The sequence below is a fragment of the Amborella trichopoda genome, chromosome 9 (genome assembly GCF_054954075.1).
Source record: "Amborella trichopoda isolate Santa Cruz 75 chromosome 9, AtrichopodaSantaCruz75HAP2 v2.0, whole genome shotgun sequence".
Lineage (NCBI taxonomy): Eukaryota > Viridiplantae > Streptophyta > Magnoliopsida > Amborellales > Amborellaceae > Amborella > Amborella trichopoda.
Window position 1 is genome coordinate 6,069,435 of NC_142344.1, and position 21,759 is coordinate 6,091,193.

The 21,759-nt window shown below is 36.3% G+C and overlaps 1 protein-coding gene across 1 annotated transcript; it reads right to left on the minus strand.

Annotated features, from left to right (window-relative positions):
• Positions 1-3,387: 3,387 nt before the first annotated feature.
• Positions 3,388-20,892, minus strand: LOC18445518 (Calcium-binding EF hand family protein). The gene is made up of 13 exons (XM_006855655.4): positions 20,398-20,892; positions 15,110-16,268; positions 13,299-13,520; positions 12,751-12,980; positions 12,368-12,442; positions 10,725-10,796; positions 9,073-9,171; positions 8,897-8,968; positions 8,490-8,604; positions 6,475-6,543; positions 5,454-5,802; positions 4,212-4,338; positions 3,388-4,090 (listed from the first exon to the last, which is right to left on the minus strand). Exons 1-13 carry the CDS (start codon positions 20,542-20,544, stop codon positions 3,674-3,676), a joined length of 3,153 nt encoding a protein of 1,050 aa, XP_006855717.2. The 5' UTR covers positions 20,545-20,892; the 3' UTR covers positions 3,388-3,673.
• Between the last annotated feature and the right edge of the window lie 867 nt (positions 20,893-21,759).

Sequence of the window (21,759 nt, forward strand, 5' to 3'; positions counted from 1 at the left end):
TTGTCTGTTATGTGGTTAGGAAATCAAGGTTGTCTTTTGTGATATCATGTTGCTGGTGCATGTTATGCAGCTGAAGAAAGGAGGGAGTATGAAAATTCGTGATTATGAGACCCTATTATTTATAGGGAAATATATAAGATAAGACCAGCGTTTTAAAAAACGTCGAGTCGAACCGGACTCGCCCGGTTCGACTCGGAAATAGTGAAAAAGGAACCGGATCGTCCAAAAATCGGAAATCGTCCGGTTCTAGAGAGAACCGGACGATTCTGTACAGTGAATCGCCGATCACTGTACGGAATCGGCGAGTCCGAATAGTGAATCGGCGATTCCGTACGGATTTATTTATTTATTTATTTTTTTTTTTTATTTTTTATTTTTTTTGGTAATCCATGATAAATTTTTTTGTAATCCATGATCGAATTTTTTGGTTTTTTGTAACCCATAATAGAATTTTTTGTAATCCATGATCGAAATGTTTGTTTTCTTTTCTTGTAATCCATGATCGATTTTTTTGTTTTTTTTTTTTTTTTTGTAACCCATGATAGAATTTTTTGTAATCCATGATCGAATGTTTTGTAATATATGATCGAAATGTTTGTTTTTTTTTTGTAATCCATGATCGAAATGTTTGTTTGTTTTTTTTTAATCCATGATTGAATTTTTTGTTTTTTGCTTTTTTTGTAACCCATGATAGAGTTTTTTGTAATCCATGATTGAATTTTTTGTAATCCATGATCGAACTATTTTTTTCTTTTTTTGTAATCCACGATTGAATTTTTTGTTTTTTTTGTTTGTTTTTTTTTGTAATCCATGATCGAATTTTATGTAATCCATGATCGAATTTTATGTAATCCATGATCGAATTTTATGTAATCCATGATTGAATTTTTTGAAAATTTGTGATTTTTTTTGTTTAATCCATGATCGAATTTTTTTTTGTAATCCATGATAGAATTTTTTGAAAATTTGTGATTTTTTTTTTAATCCATGATCGATTTTTTTGAAAATTTGTTTTTTTTTTTTTTTAATCCATATTATTCAAAGAGAAAACGAGAGAGATGATGATTTTGAGGCCACCCTATCCCAGCCATATAATTCACATATCGAGTCCCAACAGCAACAGTGTAGGGATGAGCACGAAATACTGTAAATTAAATGCTGAATGGCGGTTCATGCAGGGAAAGAACATATCAATATTCGCATATTCATTCAAAAACATGAAAATTCTTAATGGAGTACCCTCATTTTTTATTGAATTCCTAAAAACCAATATTTATAATGAATTTTAATAATTTTTTCGGATTTTTTTGAAGCTTTATTCTGACAAATTCACCCGATTTCGATCCGGATGGCCGATTCGCCGATCCGGATCGGTTTTTGAAAAGCCCGATCCGGGTCACCGATCCGATTTTTAAACCATTGGATAAAGACTATTTACTTTTGGTACAAAAATGCTACAATGATCCCTAGCCGTCAGATGCCACAATCAGTACAGAGAAAGTTTTCCTCGGACTTTCTGCATAGAATGAAATGACACGGCTCACCTATTCAATTATACTTCTCATGGCTTGGAGTGTTTGTCACTTTTCTATAAGAAAGGTAACGTTCTATTGCAATAATCCCTTTCTATGTTTGAAGACTTGACATGTGAAACCCATGTATGGGTTGGTGAATATCCATGTAAGCTATTCTAGGCTACACCGGTTAGCTTAAATGTTTGTACTTCCAAAGTTTTTATCATAAAATACTTTTATATATTAAAAAATGACGTGTGAATTTAATTTATTCTCGTATTTAACAAAAGTATTTTTATCATTTTAAAAACCTTTTAAAAATCAACTTTAAATTCAAGAAGATTTCTTTGATTTTTTTTAAATCATTTGAATTTTGGAAATAATTTGGTAATGCAAATATGCTCATTTTAAGATTTGGAAGGGTATTTTGTGGTTCTTCTGAAAATCAACAGCAAATTTCAAAAAATTCTCTTTTTTAACTAAACTATACATTTACTCGAAATTTTCATACAAGTTAATTCTAATGCAAATTTTATACTTGTGAGCTTATTTTATGCCAAAACTTTTGGGGAAGAGTCGCGAGTCAATGGATGCGAGACGCAGCTGACTCACTAACGTCCATCTTAGAGATGGACGTTGTTAATGATCTAACGGGGCTAAAAATGAATTTAGATGGTGTAGAAATTTTCCGTAAAACAATTACATTTTAAATATTGAAAATTTTAGTTTTTTATTTATATTCATGGTCAACTTAATCTAAATCATGAATCCCTAAAATTTTTGAATTAAAAATTCATTTTTAAGATAGATTTAAGTGGGGGCCCGCATATGCACACTGGGTTTACACATAGAAACCCATCCATGCGGAGCCAGGTCAAAAGGGGCCAGTTCGCTTTAAGATCATTAGGGGAGCAATTGTGGTTCTAGGAGTCCCTGAATCTTGGTCCGGTTTTCTAATTTTCTAGTTACATAATTTCTTTGGTATTCGGCCCCCCGGAATTGGGCAAGCTAGATTGGAGTCACCAATCCGGACTACTCACAAGGGGACCAATTAGAAGGGAGATTCCTGTTTTCCGAACACTGGGTCAGATTAAAGTATCTAAATAGTGCCCACATGCATACTAAGGGCTTGTTTAAAAGTATATTGGAAAACACCATGATTCGATACAAAATCCACAAGTACCTATAAATACAGTTCGTATTATATCTTAATGAAGAAGACGATTACCCCCACCCTAAAAGGCGATGAATTTGCACCGGAGTCGAGGATAGATATCACCTGCGAGAATCACGACAGAAAAGAACAGATAAAAAGAAAGAAAAACAAATTCATTTATAATTTGTTTGATCACACTGGTTTTAGCTTCTAGTTTCCAAAGTTAATCCTTGAAACTTAAGACAAGTTCACTTCCATCATTCCATTACTTAGATAAACTTCATGGTAAACAACCTCTAACTGTTCCATATCCAGTCAAATATAAATTTAACAGTACAGGGGCAAGTAGTCATGCAAATTGTGTCAGCAAAACATCAATATTTTTTTTTTTGATATGTAACATCAAGTGAAAGATTTTATGCTCACGCTGGAACAAAATGCAAATTGTGCATTTCTCTCTGGAGAGCTGAACCTTAATAAGGGTCGTTAAACAAACCAAGGCCATGAAAGATTGACACTCCCTCAGAAGCAAAATGTACATTTGCTCCCTCTAGTAAACCTCTAGCTACATGTGTTGTCGATACTTGTGTCATATATGCACCCCATATGTTGGGGAAGTAACCTTCTCAACCAAGAGATCAAACCCTCAAGATCCAGACATAAATTTAAAAAAAGCATTGCAGGGTTTTAAAGTAATGAGCAATAAGCACAGACGCAGCAGTACAAATCAAATATGAATTGAAAAAATAATAGGAACAAGGAAAATGGTCATACAAAATGGGCACGCCAAAGCTCAAACTCTACCAAATACAATGTGGTGGTCACCACAGCAGACCATCTGCTCCTACACATAACAAATATATCACACATGCTCACCACTCAATCATCATATAAGCCCAAACTCAAGAGAAAGAAAAGACGACACTGAAAAGAGAAGGAAAAAAAATGTAAGGTGGTGGATAAAGAAAACAAAAATGCTACCACCCTCTCAGTGCAAAATGGATTAAAATGAGCTCCATTTATCTGAAGAAGCACCTCCTCTTGGTGTGTGAGGGTCAAATTTAAAAGGCCCAGTAGCTGCAAAAGGGTCATGATCATCAAAGGACATAAACCCACTTCGGCTTTGATCAGAGTCTCGGGTGCTTCTTATTGAATCAAATCGAGCAAGGCTTTCACGACCACCACCTGGGTTGAAAGAATCAAACCTCGCAAAAGCATTGAATGCATGGTCATCCGAGGCCTCACTGAATCTTGGAGAGTTGCCTGAGTTGAAGAGAGGGGTCCCAGGAACCGAATCCCCAAATGGAAAGGCAGTCTTCTTCCCGAACAATGAGTCGGCGTGCAGGGAGTCTGTGCGGATGGGGTTCAGCCCCATGTCATCAAAGAATGGGTCCTTCCTCTGGTGGTCTTGTACAGAATCCTGCATCCAATAAAATTTTGAAGTAGTAAAATAAATCAAGAAACATACAGTGGGAGCGAGGGACGGAGTGAGAGAGAGAGAGAGAGAGAGAGAGAGAGAGGGTGCATGAAGACTTGCTTACCTTAGAGGTACCGGCATTAAATCCCCAAAGTGAATCAACATCATCACTAGGATCTGTGAAGGTTGCACCCCAGGAAGGTTCATCAAATTTGTCACCGGAGTGAGTGGACGCAGCTCCACCATGGTCACTGCAGGACAGGATAATATTTTTATCCCTTACTACTCGCATTTATAAAAGGATAAGTCCACATAACACTACTAGCATTATTTCAAGAAGGAAAAAGTTTTTATAAGGTTGCATCCTTATACTATAGAAGTAAGGTGCACCTCAAAAATCCAGTACAAAAGAGTAAGTTCAAAAAATGTTTCACTTGATCATCTCAACCTCGAGATACATGGATATAAGGAAAAAAACAACAAAAGAAAAGAATTTCTAGTCTTAAAAGTAGTGCATCTTGTAACAAATTATCTGGACCATCTATTCTAAAGATTTTCAAGCGTTTATAGATCCGCTTGATCGGCACCATTTTGGAATTTTAAATTTTATATTAAGGGTTGATAATGGATTTTCAAGCCATCATACGATTTCTGACACCAGAACTTTATCTTCCAGCAAAACTTAGAGGTACTCCCTCACCTTTTGAAGAAAAGGGGCAAGGATGAATTGATTATTAGTTAAAACCATCTCAGTACAAGAAGTTGACAAAAAAATGTAATGTTTAATTTGCTTAAACATGAAGTTGCATGTGTTAATCCAATAGGCATTAGGCAAGTACGGAAATAATTATGACGGTTGAAGAACAAGCATGAGAAATGGAACCCATAATGGTAATCAAAGCGCCCTTTTTCTTTATTTTAGCGCACAGTCAAAACCTTGCCAGACATAATACACAAGCAAAGTAGACACTAAGAAACGTCACAGGTGTCAAAATTGATGTCAAACTGCTCTATAGTTGTGATTTTTTGCATAACCAATAACTGCTTTGGGAAAGATATAAAAAATGAAACAGGCAAGCACCTTCATCCAGCTTATACCAATTAAAAAGCAATCACTACCCATAATGCAATTTTGTCATATATTCGAATCATCAACAGATATGGAATAATCGATGACGTTCTGATATTGCATCCTGAAAACAAGGAATCTATCATAAATCCTGGTGTTAGACAAGGCATTGTCCCAGCTACAGTTCATCTCCACTGCAGGAGTAAAGCCCCTTACGAGTAGCATATACCATGGTCCATTGGAGTCCTATATACTTTTCCACGCAACATTAGTATCCATTAAAAAACAAAAGCATACCTCTGAATTTCTTTGGCAACCGATGAGGTATCAGCACTGGAACTCTTCCCAAAATGTGAAGCCGGAAGTTCTTGTGATGGGCTTCCAAGTCCACTTCTACCAAAAGGACTCCCTGGTGCACTTTTTATCGATCCATCATCACTATGTGCATAGGAAGACGTGGTTTCAACGGCTCGCTGATGATTAATACTCAAAGGTGAGTCCATCTTACTATCGCCATTAGTGGTTGGCCCAACAGATGCCACCTCATCGAACGTTCTCTTCTCATCCCAAACAAGAGGAGGCAAAGTTTTGTTAGTGCCTGAAACGACGTCTCCTTCTTTTGTGAACTCTTGGACAGCCATAAAACCTGAAAGAAAACACAATAAGATGAAGTTTTCAAACATTGTTTAGAGGATTGGGAAGAAATAGACAAACAATTGGTTCTAATATGCATTATGGCTAAATATCAACTAAGTTATTGACGCAAAATCATCTTGCACATTGTTTAAACCACCTTAGAAAATGCATAGCCATATATAGAATATTAATATAAAAATAAAGACAGTTATGCGTACTGGACATATTATATATAGAATGTTGCCCAGTGGATCTACGAATTTAAGAAGGCAGGCAGATATCTATTTTCATCGGAAATGGGAACTGATACTGACAAACAGATACAGAACCATATGCATAATCTTAGAAGCCAAAAGGTTGATGCAAAATCATCTCTAATATTGTTTAATTCACCTTAGAAAATGAAAAGTCATATATAGAATATTAGTATAATATAAATAAGGACTGTTTTTGTTGTTTCTTTTTATAATGAAAATAAGGACTGTTATATATAGAGGATATATTAAATAAGGACTGTTATATATACAGGATATATTATATATAGAATATAGCCCTGTGGGATCCCCAAATTTAAGATGGTGCACAGATTTTTCTTTTCATCAGAAATGGGAACTGGAAGTGAAAAGCAGATACAGAACTATTTGCATAATCTTAGAAGCCAAAAGATTGTAGTTAATCATGCCTTCATCTTCAAACTTGTCCCAGTCATCATCCCATTCAGCTGCCCCTTCTTGAATCCCAGGTTGCCAACCTAACAAATGATCCATGTTAAGAAAATTAGCGAGGTGCAAGGATACACCAAAAAATAAAGCACAATATCATCAAGAAAAACTGTCTTAACAAACTTCAACTAGATACAAGATTTGCCATGAGAAGAACTGTTATATCATTGCAGAAAATAAATTTATCTCATTTTACACAGATGTCATGTTGTACCCCATTGCAATATGAATTTGACAATGAAATTGTTGCTTATCAAGGAGGGAAAAAAAGTATCATCCAGAGAGCCCAATAAATTCAAGACAAAAGTTCCAATCACCTACAATGTTCTGAGCTATATTACCTTGTGCCTTGCTTTCTGCCACTTTCTAATAAACAAACCTATATTAAATTGTCAAGATTAAATAACTAGTGTGATCATACTCTTAAGGAATGATATCCATACCAATAAGTACATATTAATATATAAAGGGTGTGGTTTCTATAAGGTTGCAACCTTAAACAATCTAATTAAAGCGCACCTCCAAATTTTATCATAACATGTAATTTTGGTGTAAAAAATTCTTAGGATTATCTGCCAATCCATTTTCATATCTAATTATAAAATTTTAAACTCCAAAAATGTGTAAAATCCAGTAGATCTATAAACATGAAAATCTTGAAAATGGACGGTCTAGATAATGTGTTGCAAGATGCACTATTTCTGGGACTCAAAATCTTTTTATCTTTTTCATATTCACACGTCTCGAGAGATGATCAATTAGAGAGTTTTTCAACATTAAAACAACCTTTTCCAATGGATTTTTGAGGTGCATCTTTAATTCTACATTTTAAGATTGCAACCTTATATAAACTTTTTCCAATTATAGGTACAAAGGAAACTAGAAAACAGAGTAGGAAATCAACAAAAAAGTAGAGAATGAGGAGATGAGGCACAGACAATATAACTTGAAAGCGCAGCAAATAAGACGAGGCCAGAACAAAGAATACAATGAAATAAAAGGAGAGTAGAGAAAGCCGGAAAACTTGGCAAGACAAGGAAGGAAGGCAAAAATATGCCCGATGCCCTAGAGGCCATGAAGTATACATGGAAAAAATTGTAAGATATAGAACTAATCCTAGCAGAATGTAGAAGAAGAGGAAAAAGACAAAAAAAGGAAAAGAGCAGAGATGAGGGCGATCAAAGAAATAGGAAAGTAGAGAATAAATGGAAGGAGGAAAAGTAGAAGAGAAAAAGCATGAGCAGAGAAGTTAAAGAAGAATGAAAGCAGAAAAGAAAGCAATAGAGAAATGATCATAGAAGTTAGGTGGCTACAATCAAAACAAGAGCAGGAAGGAGATGACTACCGCAGTAAAGAAGAGGATAACATAAAGGAGAGATAAGTACATGGAATGAGGAAATGTGATAGACAACTAAAACCAAAGGTTCCATCCTTGGAAGATTAACCCAATCTACTCGGAGCAAATCCAATAAGTTCAGTAGCTTTTCTAGAACATAAGATTCTTACTCTGCATGCCTACTAAACAGAAAAGTCAGGCAGAAAAGATGCCTCAGAGAAAACACTAAATGAATATTCCTCACTCAAGACTTACGGGTATTACTAAAAAAATCTCATTTGCAACCATAACCATTGCCAAGCTCAAACAGAATAAGCCCACAAAACACAGATGAGGTCAACATGGCAATAATATTCTGCTCTGAGCCCAACCATTTCTGCCCAGAGTAACATGTGTGCATAATACATAAAAATGTCACCAGTATGCGCAGATGACTTTTTTCTCTTACATAGATGTCACCACCTTAAAGCAAGTGTCAAATAAAAATGGATAACCAAATTCATCAAGTGGATATTACAGAATCCAAATATAATCAGTGTGAAAAATTCATAATAACCAGTCATATAGAACATAAATGAAAACTAAGGTATGCAGAGGTAAAAGAACTAATAAGAGTAGAGATAATTCAATAAGAAGTACCAAATGGAAGCTCCACTAATGCTGTTGGCTTAACGCGTAAACCATACTGCTTGCACCGTTGATTCAAACCTTTTACTAGCTCCTCCAGATCTGTCTGTATTCGATCAGCTCGAACCTGGAAAGTGAAGCAGATAGGCAGAATTAGACAAGATATTAAAGATGCTCAAATTCAATGACCCGTGTCAAATTCATACTCCATTGTCATCACCACCCAATCAAAATGGTGTACATCAAGAATGAAGACAGAGTTGGACCCACGAGTATAGGATATGATCCCAATGGTGGACCTACTCCGACAACATCCATCATATAAACGGACACCAATGACCTATTCAATAACTGCTTCCCATTAGATTATAGCATATATTGGGGTCAGTGTTTCCATATGCAGAACCATAATAACTTACCTGAAGAATTCCATCTGCAGTTCCACCTTTTTCCATGCTAACAATTGCATTATACAGCTCCATCTTCCTCTCCTACACACAGATAGGATGTACTCATAGAATAGAGCCACATAAATCTCAAGATAGTATTTTCCTGATAAAATCCTCGGAGACCAATAGCTTAAACGATAAAATACCTGAATATCACGGAATGAAGCCTCCTCAGAAGTTAATTTAGTTGATAATTCTCCAACTTGCTTGTATTTCTCCTCATATTTCTTGCCAAGCGATTCAACCTGAGATTTTCAAGATTATAAGACATACTCTTTCATATGGATAAATTTTCAGGGAGGAAACAATTGCTTGAACAAGTGACAGGGCATGGATTCAACTCCCACAGCTGTCACTAGAATTCGTAGTTTACTATTTTTCAGAAGAAACAAAAAATAATGCTTGAACAAGTGAGAAAGTTCGATACAAAACATCATAAAGCTTTTACGATGCAATTACAGTGTTTCACGGCAGTTTTTCTTTGAATAATTATATAAATAGCGACTCGAACCAGTTAAAGCATGGGAAAATAAGCTTACATAAGTCTCTCAAAAAAAAAAAATCTCTCAAAAAACAGAAGAAAATAAGCCTACATAAGAACATCACCACTCAACAGAAACGTAGAAGTTCACCACAACCAATCTAAAACCTGTGGAAATGACAAATATACATCCTTTTGTCTTCTCACCGACAGGTTTGGTTTCACTTCGATTGTTGGCCAGGCCGAGTTCTAGTTAGAAATTGTCCTCCAAAAATAACAAAGGCATAGTGGGATATAGCACTTGATCACATGGATGTCCTTTGTAAGATTTTTTTTTTTTTCGGAAACATAGCTGCAAGTAGGGATATCAACTTATTCCCCAGATCCACAAGTTTTTTTGGGAAAATTGTCTCATGCGTCGGGGGACGCATTTCTACATTTGTGTCCCCCAAGGTACAAAGCAGCCATCTCAAAGATTGATGCAAATGGGTGGTCCATCTAAACACAGTTAAATCTAACGGTCCAAATGTTTTCTTCATAAAATTATTATTTTCAATTTTAAAACTTATTTATTTTTTCAAATTCATAATCTCCATATTTAGTTTATATGTCCTTAAAAAACTGGGTCCAAAAATCCATCTCAAAAATAGATTTTTAAGAGGGGACTCGTTTCTACATAGACTCAACCGTGTCTTCTTCTTTTTTTTGACACATTAACAGGATAGGAATGAAACCTCTTTTAATTTTACATTAGGAAGGCCCAAGTTCTTATAACATAGAAACTAATAAATTCAGGAAGTTCTTCATTACCTCTTTCCCAGATTTGAATCAATATAATTTCATATTAGATTCCATTACCTCTTTCCCAGATTTGAATCAATATAATTTCATATTAGAGATTAAAATTTAACAACCCAATATGCGCAAATATATTTAACCTTGACCTCAAAAGGCTTCCCAGACATTCAGAGTTTGGTGTATCATTTCTAGGATCCTAGAAACTAGTGACAGCCTACAATGATCCATATCAACTAGGACCCTAGAAGGGTAATGCTATTTAAGTACACTTTAAATTCAAAAAAGGATAAATATCTCAAAATAGTAAATAAAGAAAACCAATTAATTTGTCGAAGGGAAGACCACAATGTCCTCGTCAAAATCAGTTCCATATTTCCTGCTTTACTGTGACTAGTTTACAACGCAGACAAGTAATCAATTTATCAAGAAAACAAAGCCAAGTAACAAATTGCCAGCCACAATATTTCTCTCAGTTAAATAATTATCAGAGATGAATATATCAGAGAAGAATGGGATTACCTCACGTTTATCAGCAGATGCCCTTTCAGTAATCTCGTTTAGTCTGTTATCACACCTGCTTCTGTATAGCACCTGATTGCCATAAAAGTATGTAAATAATACAAAATTATATAAAATTGCTCAAGCTAGATGGTGATCTAATACAATAGATATGGTAACCCCTAATCGGTTATTATCTCAAAAAAATCAAGTACATTACTCTTGCTCCCGGCATCTCTCAAAGATGCTATCAAGCCATTCTAAGAATACAGTAAGCCATTGCAATCTTATTTTGTCTCAAATAATCTAGTAGAATATGCATTCCCAAACACAGTTTTTAGATCAAATTCAAGATCAACAAACTCAATAAAGTGACAACCTTCAAATACCGCATATTGAAAGTGCATTCATGCATGCCTATCTACCTAAAAGAAAGTTTATCCCTTTCCATTCTTTTGTTAGATACCCCCATTATTTATCTGTAGATTTTTTCTGTTTTCTCTATTCTTTCTTTGTTTCTTTAAAGGTTATGTTTTGTTTAGTTGTTTAATTTTTAGTTACAAAATTTTATTTTTAATCTTTTGCCCTTTAATTCTTTTAAATCATTTTTTCCTTTTTTACTATTTATGTATGTTTTTATTTTTCGACCATTTGCATTATTTCATCTGATCATCAGCGGATCCATCCCTTAAGGTGGAGGCTTCCAATTTCCAAAGAACAAGGATATTTATCTCAGAACTCTCTGGAAACATGACAGTGCAAAAATAGTCCAAGAGAAGTTGATCAAGATTTCCTTTGCCTTTCAACACATTCACAGAAATATTCAAGGAAGAATGTGCCATATTCCAAAGGATTAGGTATGCAGTATTCCACAGGGAGCATCTACTGTATAATGCTGACAACAGATGATGGAAATTTGATGTTCTTCAGTTAATGCCTGTTTTGGTCAGTCCCACAACGGATAATCTCCGCTGTCCATCATCAAAAACCTATGTTATATGGATTCTTCTCCTTGGGTTCTGTACCCATGTTTGACATGTATTGAGACACATACCAACACAGATTCTTATGGATTCTTCTGATTTACTCAAGTACACCATTTTATAGGCTAGATCTTCTCTTTTATTTAAGTAGACACATATATATCTTCAATAGTGTATGTGGAGCAGCCAACTAAGGTATCAAGAATCCAAAAGTCTGTATCAGCGTCTGATATTGACACATTGACCCATGTCCATGCAATATAGTGAAGAACATATACTGGATGTCCTTTGGACTACCATATATGGTATACATTATGCTGATATTCAAAGAATTTGCAATATAAATGAAAAGTTTGTAGTATATGTACACCACCAAGAGCTCCTCAATATTCTTAGTAGTAGTACGAGTGTTAATGAATTTTTTCCCTTTAACCGCAGAAGAACTAATCAAACAAAGAATGCATTGTTTTCCTCAAATCTAAAAATCTGATAATCCTTAAAAGAGTATCAATTAGCGAAAACCTCCCAAGTACCCATCATCATCATCCAGGCCTTATCCCAATTATTTGCAGCCCATAAAAAGATAAAATAGGATAATTCATCTCGGAGAACAAAAAATTGCAAGAATCAAGTCTTGGATAAGATGGTAAAGCAAAACTAACATTAAAGGAATACACTCACAAGCTCTTGCATCTTGGTGCGATAAAACTCGATCTTCTCTTTTGAATCCATTATCTCTTTCTCCAATGCTTCCACCTTTCATTCAATTACAGGGTAAAAGTCAGATCCTTCCATGTGTACAAAAAGAGGATCTGAGAAACACGTGTTGAGAAGGCGAATGTTACACAAGATCATATTCCCAAATGGCTCTGAATATTTTGGTCGTCCACAGCTATTTCTTTTCTCAAATAGAAGAGAGGTCAATTCATAGGGATCCAAATGAGATGAAGTAGAAACAGCACATATTTTAATTATCACTAGTTAGAAAATGGTCCTTCACAAGAATGCATATTCAATTATAAGTGCGCCAAAAGACTAAAAGGAGTCCAGGGAATGAAAAATGCCTTCTTTTCTGATTCAGTGGCTTCCTGGAACTTAGAATTGAGAGCATTCTGTTCCTCCCGACTTAGCTGGTTCACAAGATGTTTCTCCAGTATTGGCACCCTAGACTTCTGTTGCACGGGCTGAGTAGCACCGACTCCATCAGGTTGAGGGGTTTGAAATTGGTTAGATGCTCTTACCCCAGGAACTGGCATTGCAGGTCGTATTCCAGGCATTGCTTGCGGTGGCAGGCCTAAAAAGAAGAATCCATTTGGTGAAAAAGCCATCAACGAACTGTGAATTGGAAATCTCTCTCTCATAAGCATAACCAATTAATCAAGAGTTCACCAAGAAAGCAAAAAATGGAAAAGACCACCCCATCTCCTTTTTTCTTTTTTATCAGAATGGAAATCCTGCAAACAAATTTATCTGCAAAATAAGCCGGCCCCTATTATTTGTGAAATTTCTATTTCTCCCTCTTTAATTAATTATGGATGTCTATAATGGCAATCCTCAACAACAGTAATTATTGCTAACGAGAATTTGTAAAAATAAAGTTCCTTAGATATACCCTGAGAAGGCCGCCATGGAGCACCGCCAAAGCCTGCAGGTTGTTGACCACCAGCAGTATGTAACAGTGCTTCATCAAACTTAATGCTGCTTGGAAGAACTGCAGGAAGCGGGCGCCCTTCTCTGTACCTCTCCATCAAATATAGGGCAGTGCAGAACTCTTTTAGCGAAAGCATACTATCATTATCCTGGTCAGACAAGTCCCAAACCTGCTTCAAGACCTCTGAAAACGAGCATAAACAAAAAGCTCAGTTAGTATAATGCAACAACAAGGAAACAAAATGCTTAAAAGTGTTCCAGCTGCATCAAATAAAAGTTTCTGGTATTAGGGGACATTTGGATCTCTGACAATATTGTCTAGAGATATCGATTTCCTTTGAAATATATTTCTCGGAGAAGTATTTCTTGTAAAATGGAATTCTGCTGTTTGGATAACATATGGATGCAACCTGGAAGATACATTTCTATGTTTGGATCAGGAAAAGAAAAATAAAAAAAAGTTATAAAACCCCAAGTGGCATTGGGCACCACAATAAGACAAGATCATGGAGCTCATATACATACATATTAGCATTGACATTCAAATACCCAAAACCATAGCCAATATTCAACTAAAAGCAACACACAAGCAATATGATGGTAGAAAAGGCAAAATCCTTTCCATGGCAACAGCCCATACGAAAGTATCTAATGCAAGAAACCCAACAACAACAAAAACAAAATCAAGTAAAAGATACACTTAAAATCTGATAAAAATCACATCAAAGCAGAGATGAAAAATAAAAATAATCATGGTCAAATGATAAGATACATGGACAAAATTAAAAGCAAAAGCAAATAAATAAATAAATAAGATATATTAGGAAATGAGGTCTTCTACATGGCAACCCTGACTGCAGAGAGCGTGAGAGAGAACCCCTTGCTTTTAGCTTGAGAAAGAGAGCTCAGCTGGTGCTCGGGCAGTAGGATAGTGAGGGAGGGTATGGTTTGAATATAGATAGAGAGAGAGAGAGAGGGGGGGAGAGAGAGAGAGAGAGAGAGAGAGAGAGAGAGAGAGACAGAGAACTCGGGTGTGGTTAAGGCAGTGGGAGAGAGTGGGGTCTATGCTTGGATATATATACAAATAGAGAGAGAGAGAGAGAGAGGACAATAGATGGTTGTTGGGGCTAGGGTTTCCATTGGGGTACGAGTTATGTTTTGTTTGTGCACCATCCCACGTTAAGCTGAGCTCAATTTCTTTTTTCGGCTCCGTGACGGGGAGATTTGGAAGGAATTTTTTTTTTTGAGGCAAGAGTATGGATCCAAATTTCTTTATTTTAACCTTTAAAATAGAGAAAACAATTACTCCAAGAAACTCATTTCCGTCCCAAAGGTTGTATCCAAATGGTGGAAATGAGCAATCTCCATGGAATATTATTTCTAGAAATATTTTTCAAAGGATCCAAACGAACTCATATGCATCAGTTCTGCCGTGCCGAGACAATAAGGGGTAATATGATCAGCTTTAAGAAAGGGGGGAAGTATGAGTGATGTAAATGAGAAGATAGCAAGTTGTGGGTCCCTGGGATTAAGATATTGTGCACAAGCACAGATCAGGTTCCAACTTTCAGCTGAAACTACCCAAGTCAAGACTGTAATATCTCATTTCCAATCCAAGGACCTCATGCATAGAAATATAAAAATACATATCATATAGGTAATTTAAAGAGCAGTCAGAACAAAAAACCCATACTTCTATCTCTCAATAAAAAAGGTAAAATCCCATAAATTTAGCTTAAGAAAAAAAAGATCATCGCCAGAGAGTGCCCCTACCTCTAGGCAACCTCCAACTCAGGAACAGATTCCGTGCCTGTTCACCTGTGATTTTCCCATCTCTGTCAGTGTCAACCTCCACAAAAACAGCATTGTACTTTTGGATATCAGATTGAGTAATCCTTGGCCATGGAAGTTGAGACTGGTTTGTAGGGGCAGAACTCATAGCCCCAACAGAAAAACCAGAGGCAGGCACCGCTGAAACACCAGTCGTAGACAATGTAGAGGCTCTAGGTGTGGTACCAAGTGGGGCCCCTGGCTTGGGCAAGGATGGGGCCCGCTGGAGCCCACCACCACTCGGTTGCAAAGCCAGTGGTCCTTGCAGTGCATCAACTTGACTCTGCTTAACTGAAGATTGAGACGTGGAGGATTCAACAGGGACAATGGCATTTGAGCTAGCTGCACTGCTAGCTGAAAATGTGGGACTGACAAAACCATCTTGTTTTATTTGAGATGAAACTGGTTGAGATGATACCGCTGAGAAAACATCCCCACCAAAAATTGAATCAGAAGCAAACCCATTTCCAGTTACTGTTGAGCCTTTTGAATCGTTAGCCATAGAAGGTTTTGGCGGAAGTGTGGTGGTACTAGAAGATGGGGCTTGACCAAATCCATCTTGGGTCGAGGTGAGACCCACGCTGGCTTTGGTGGGGCCCGGTGGGCCAGGCCCCACCAATGATCCACCTATTCTTCCACCTAGCCATTCAGTGGACATGTTAGGGTTTGGAGGGCGGGCCCCGGCTACACTAGCACCAGGGAGCCCTGGATTGGCTACAGGCATTGGAGGTGAAGGACCAACAGGTGTAGTTGAAGGCCTCATGAATTGAGTATTTGAAGCGGCACCAAATTGTTGAGTCGCACCCATGTTGGGCATTGCCTGAGGTCCTCTGAAACCAACATTTTGAGGGCCTGATGGTGCCATGGAGTTTATTTGAGGTTGAGGTGGGGCCCCTGGGTTCACTTGAGGGACGGGGGCCCCAGGTACAAAATTTATTTGAGGGGCAGGGATTTTCGAGGCAGCCGGACTAAACAATGCAGCCTTCACGATGTCGGGTGTTAGCTCACGCCCACTTTGTGCCACAGTTACAAGTCTCAAAGCATTGTAGAACTCAGGTCGGCCAAGGAAACCACTCCGATTCTGATCGGCATGCATCCATATCTGTAGAACGAGTAGGATGTTAACAAGAAGGGAACAAATTAATTTCTTTTGCAATATCGATAGAATATCTAAAACACAAGAAGACCATGTAGTCACCTCACCTTAATTTCTTTTGCAGAGTATGACATATAGACTCATTTTTGTACATGAGAAGCAAACATAAACTTGTTCAACATTATTTATTTATGAAAATTTGTTACCAATCAACAAGAAACAAAGGACCGCGCATTCTAAATAATATCAATGTTCGTGATAATAAGAGCAATAAATATTAGTAAAAGGTATACACACAACATATGAGGAAGATCTCTTCTAAAAGTGAAATTGGAGTTTTGCCAAATGTATGGGCTCAAGTTTCTCTTTGGATAGATAAGCCATAATCGAAAACAAGCTAGGACTGCCAGAGTCATACCATATAAGATCAGTGATTTTAAAGTGACATCAACTTTATATGACTCATTATTCTGGTAAAGCTCACCGATGCACAAATTGATAACAGAAACACTAAATATAACTCATCAGAAAATTTAAATCAGCATTTTCAAACTCGGACTTGGGCCTGGAACCAGGCAGGGCCCAAGTCCAAGGCAGTAGGTAAGATTCGGATGAGTCAGCAGGTCAGACTCAGTCAAGTCTAAAAAAATAACAAACAAATACCAGGAACAGGTGTGAATAAGCCAGTTCCAAAGGTTTTCCACTCAGACATAGCAGCCCACCTAAGAGGTCTAAGTAGCTCATACTCGTGCCAAGTCCGAGTGGCTCAGCCAAATCAGAGTTGGACTTGATGGGTTTTGAAACACTGATTTAAAATAGTAAAACTAGGAGAAGGTTAACCAAATACTCCGGTGGCTGATCTGGATCATATACTAAGAGAAACACCTACCTCAAACCCCATCCGCATTGGTAGTATGACTTATGTATGAAAAACAAAGCTAAGAGGTTGAGTGACTATGAACCATCTGCCATAAGCTACTACGTATATCTACAATTACGAGATGACAAACCAATCCATAGTCCAATGATCAACCATTGATTATTCATTATGTAAAGTTCTGACAAAAAGCTGCTCGAAGAAGAACATACACATTTTATAGCATCACATTTCAGAATGTTTTTGAGGCCTTCTTAATTCAATCATGCCAAAATTGTTGGACAAACTGAGCAAATGCAATTACAATCAAGATAATTCAAAAAGGGCAAGCATAACACACCTTCATGTTGACCAACGATTTCAAATTAGTAAACAATAATATAGCATCATACTTCTCAAAGTGAAAAACAAAAAGTAAAACCACAAATCATTAATATCAAAATAAAAAAATGATAACTAAATAATTTGAACATCATGTTTGAATAATTTATTTTGATCCAGTAACACTTTGAGCTTGGAAAATGAGAACCGAGTTTGCACTGTCTCAAGCACACCCATCCATGCCTATCAGTAATGGTCACCAGAAGGGACAAGTAGGTTTTGTAAACAATAGTACAAAATTGGTACTTGATAATCGCATAATTCAACAAAACAGAAGTCAAACAACTACAAGAAGTAGTACGAATATCAAACAAAGTATGCATCCCAGAAATTCAACAGAAGCACATGGGGAACATGAAGGAAATCCTGATCTAAATGCATGGTTAATTTGGTAGGGTGTGGTTTGTATAAGGTCTCAACCTTAAACAATCCAAATAAGGCGCACTTCCAAAGCGCAACAAAAGATGTAATTTTGGTGGCAGAAATTTCAATGATGGCCTGAAAATCTACTTTACATCAAATTATGAAATTAAAAAATCAAAAAATCGTATAGATTGAGCAGATCTACAAACATACAAAAATCTTGAGAATGGACAGTCCAGATGATTCATTACAAGATGTATCATTTTTGGGACTTTAAAATCCTCCTTTTTTTTCCCCACATCCATACATCTTAAGGTTAAGATGATTAATTAGATGGTTTTTCAGTGTCGGAACAACCTTTTTGACACGTGCCTTTTTTTTACAGTAAAAGGTTGCAACCTTATATAAACTTTTTCCTCTGATGAAACATGAAAAATTCTTGGATGTGGTACAAAACAAGAACTTGGGAAAACTTAAACTATTGTGTTTCCCACAAATTTAATAAACAAAAACCACATGCACGCACTCACACAGATATAACATGGAACATAACAAGTATTATTATATAAGTTCTTACCTACTGATATATGCAAACACACACTCACACACAGACAGCCCCACACACACATGCATGCATGCATACAAGACCATAGAATTACATGTATAAATATTTATTATCTATGGAGGCATGTATCCCTCTATTTGAGCTTCTATGTGTAGTACACACGTATTTGTTGTCAGCATCTGATCATGCATATTCACTGAAATATCTGGCAGTAGAGCTTGCCCTGGGTATAGCAACCCATCATGTAGAGAAATTTGAAAATATGGACCACTTATGCAGTAATACAGACTAAAACAACGAAAATGAAACTTATCACTGAAAAGAGAAGAGCCACATTGCCTAGAAGGCATGAAAAATTGGTGACAAGGAGCAAGTATCAGGGGGACATATGGGATTCAAAATGCAAGCCCACTACCTTAAACTACCTTGAAATACTTTCATGTTGTTTTCTGCGACAAGGATACAGACCAACAGTCATGACTACACTATATACATGCACATAAGGGAGTGGGCGCTGGGGAAGTCTTTTACAAGCCATCCCTAACAACAAATTCCATTTGCAAGTTCTTTTCCCTTTTATACTTTCCTCTAACAAAGTCCAGCACCCTAAATCTCTCAGTTCTAATCCAACTACTAGCTCATATAACCCAATCACAAGCTCAGTAGTTTGGTATTCCTGAGCTTTTCATTTATGCCTATTGAGAAACAAGTTTGGTGTTCTAAGCTTTTTCATTATGCCTTTGAGAAAAAGGCTCTTCTAAGCTTTCACAAGTGTAAGTAAGAGCCATGGTTTCCCAAAAACCATTGCTTTTTCTCAGAGATGCAATGATTGTGGGAAACAAAGCCATGGTTTGCCAAAATCCATTGCTATTGACAAAGCCATGGTTTCTCAAAAGAAATAGAGAGATGCTTTTTTAATATTTTGCATGATTGTTAGCGATTGATGTGAGAACTGATGTGGAAGAAGGTGGTTCGTAGTACAATTGATACCCTAAAATTTTATCTTTTTTTCCAGGAGGTAAATGTTCTACACTTCTACCTATTTTAAATGCTTTTTCTTTTTTGGAATACTATGGATTCATGAAAATATGAAATGATTCAAAACTTTCCCACAACCAACTGTATTTTGAGATGATGAATAATATCTTTATATATAGACATTGACAAAGCTTAGGGAAAATACATACGAAACCAAAACAATCATAGAAGTAACTATATGCCATATGTTCAAAACTTCAAATAGCTATCAACCACCGATGCTTGCCGTAGAATAAGCAATAAACAAGTATAAAATAGCCAACGATGTTGTTCCACTGAATGCAATAAATAGCAGCATTTGAGAAAAAAACTTCAAAAAGTACAAATATCTCAACACATGTAGGGTGTTTCTAAGTATTTCATATAATTCCATTTTAATTAAGGGTATCAGCCAGTAAATTTCCATAAGATTAAACAACATTAATCATTTTGTGATAGTGTAGGGCATTTAATACATCTTATGGTTAAGGTCATGAGTGGCAGAGAGATCTATATTAGTGTTGAAACACCCATTACTGACCCAGAAACATCCTCCACCTGAATCATTCAAGCTCAATAATATTAAACTCGAAAAAATATATATCAAATTAGTAGGAGGAATTTCTCCTATGATCTTAATCAGATCACAAATCATGCCTTTAACCACTAATCGACATAATTCAATCCCTTATACATAGAAGTTACTCAATAAGTTCTATCAGAATAACAAGAAAAGCCAATTAAACATGATGAAATATCTAAAACCTGCATCCAGAACTACCCCATGAACCCAAAAAAACACATAGATAATGAAAAACCAGAAAACCCCCACTAACCAAAACCTCGAGAAACACTGTGAAAACCATAAAAAATGGCAAAAATAAATAAAAATTATAAGTTATTGAAAACCAAAAGAAGGGATCATTATAAACCTGCGCTAGTATGTGTTTCGGCAAATTGGAACCCTGAAAGAAGCCAACAGCCTCAGCTCCACTGATCCTCCCATCTTGATCCAAGTCCGCCCTTCTAAAATAAGCATCGAAAACCTCCATGCCTGGAGCTGGAGCCCTTACAGCCATTTTCGCTGAACCCAGTCCCGGAAACCCTAGATCAGAGAAGAAACCGCATCCAAAATCACCTCAAATGCCACAAAAAGGAAGCCCTAATTATCAAAATTAAGAATCCCAAATGGGAATTATAACATTGACCCCTAAACGTATTTGAATTCTGATGATGGGGCCAAGAAGAGAATGAGAGAGGGAGGTTCAGATGATCAGAGAGCGGTTGGATTGATGGGAATTTCGGAGAAATGGGCCTTTTCGGATGTGATTTTCGCGATGTTTCGACGACATGAGCACCGGGATCCAAACCTACAGTGATTGAATAGAGAGAGAGAGAGGGGTCTATCAAGTGGGAAAACAGGCCTCAGACGTTATGGGAAAATGGGGTTTGGCTTATAGAGTGAAAGAGACGGGGTTAGAGAGAGAGAGAGATGGTGCATCCAAAAGCAATTGAGACTAGGAAAATTATTTCATACGGCGGGGACTGCATTTCTATATTTGCTGTCCCCAAACTATAAAGCATCCATTTTAAAGATGGATGCAAATAGGTGGTCTATCTAAAAACAATTGAAACTAACGGTCCAAATGATTTCTTACTGAAATTATTATTTTTATTTTTCAAATTTTATTTACTTTTTCATATTTATGATCTCCATTAGAGATTACATGTCCTTAAAAATTATATCAAATCATATATCTAAAAAATATATCTTTAAGAGGTGACGCATCTCTACATGGACTCATAAAAACCATGTCCTTTGCCTTTTCTTTTCTTTTTTTTGGTAGGATGAAACATGCCAGCAGGGAGCGATGTTGAGATTCATATTAAAATAAGAAAATCAAATATGGTTCCGATGCTTTTTTACCTGTCTTTCTTTATGGAAAAAGTTTATATAGAGCCGAGGCTCTAAACAATCAAATTAGAGCCTACCTCTAAAATTTTATTAGAATAAGTTGTTTTGATGCCCAAATATCCTCAAATTGAATATCTCAACATCAAGATGCATTGACATAATACAAAAGTGATTTTAAGTTTTGAAAATAGTGCATTTTGTAACGTATATTTAGATCGTTGATTTTTAAGATTTTCAAGTTTTCATTGATCTGCTCAATCTACGATATTTTTTAAGATTTAAATTTTATAATTAAAGATAAAATTATATTTTAAGGCTATCACAAAGACTTCCACTATTGAAACCATATTTTTCAATGCCATTTGAAAGTGTGTTGTAT

Bases quoted from the DNA above. Each gene is read 5' to 3' on its own strand.
- LOC18445518 (XM_006855655.4), bottom strand. From the start codon at position 20,544: ATGGCTGTAAGGGCTCCAGCTCCAGGCATGGAGGTTTTCGATGCTTAT. The intron at 16,269-20,397 runs GTTTATAATGAT...CTCGTTCTACAG, and splicing joins CGAAACACATACTAGCGCAG to ATATGGATGCATGCCGATCA. The intron at 13,521-15,109 runs GTAGGGGCACTC...GCTCGTTTTCAG, and splicing joins GAGTTGGAGGTTGCCTAGAG to AGGTCTTGAAGCAGGTTTGG.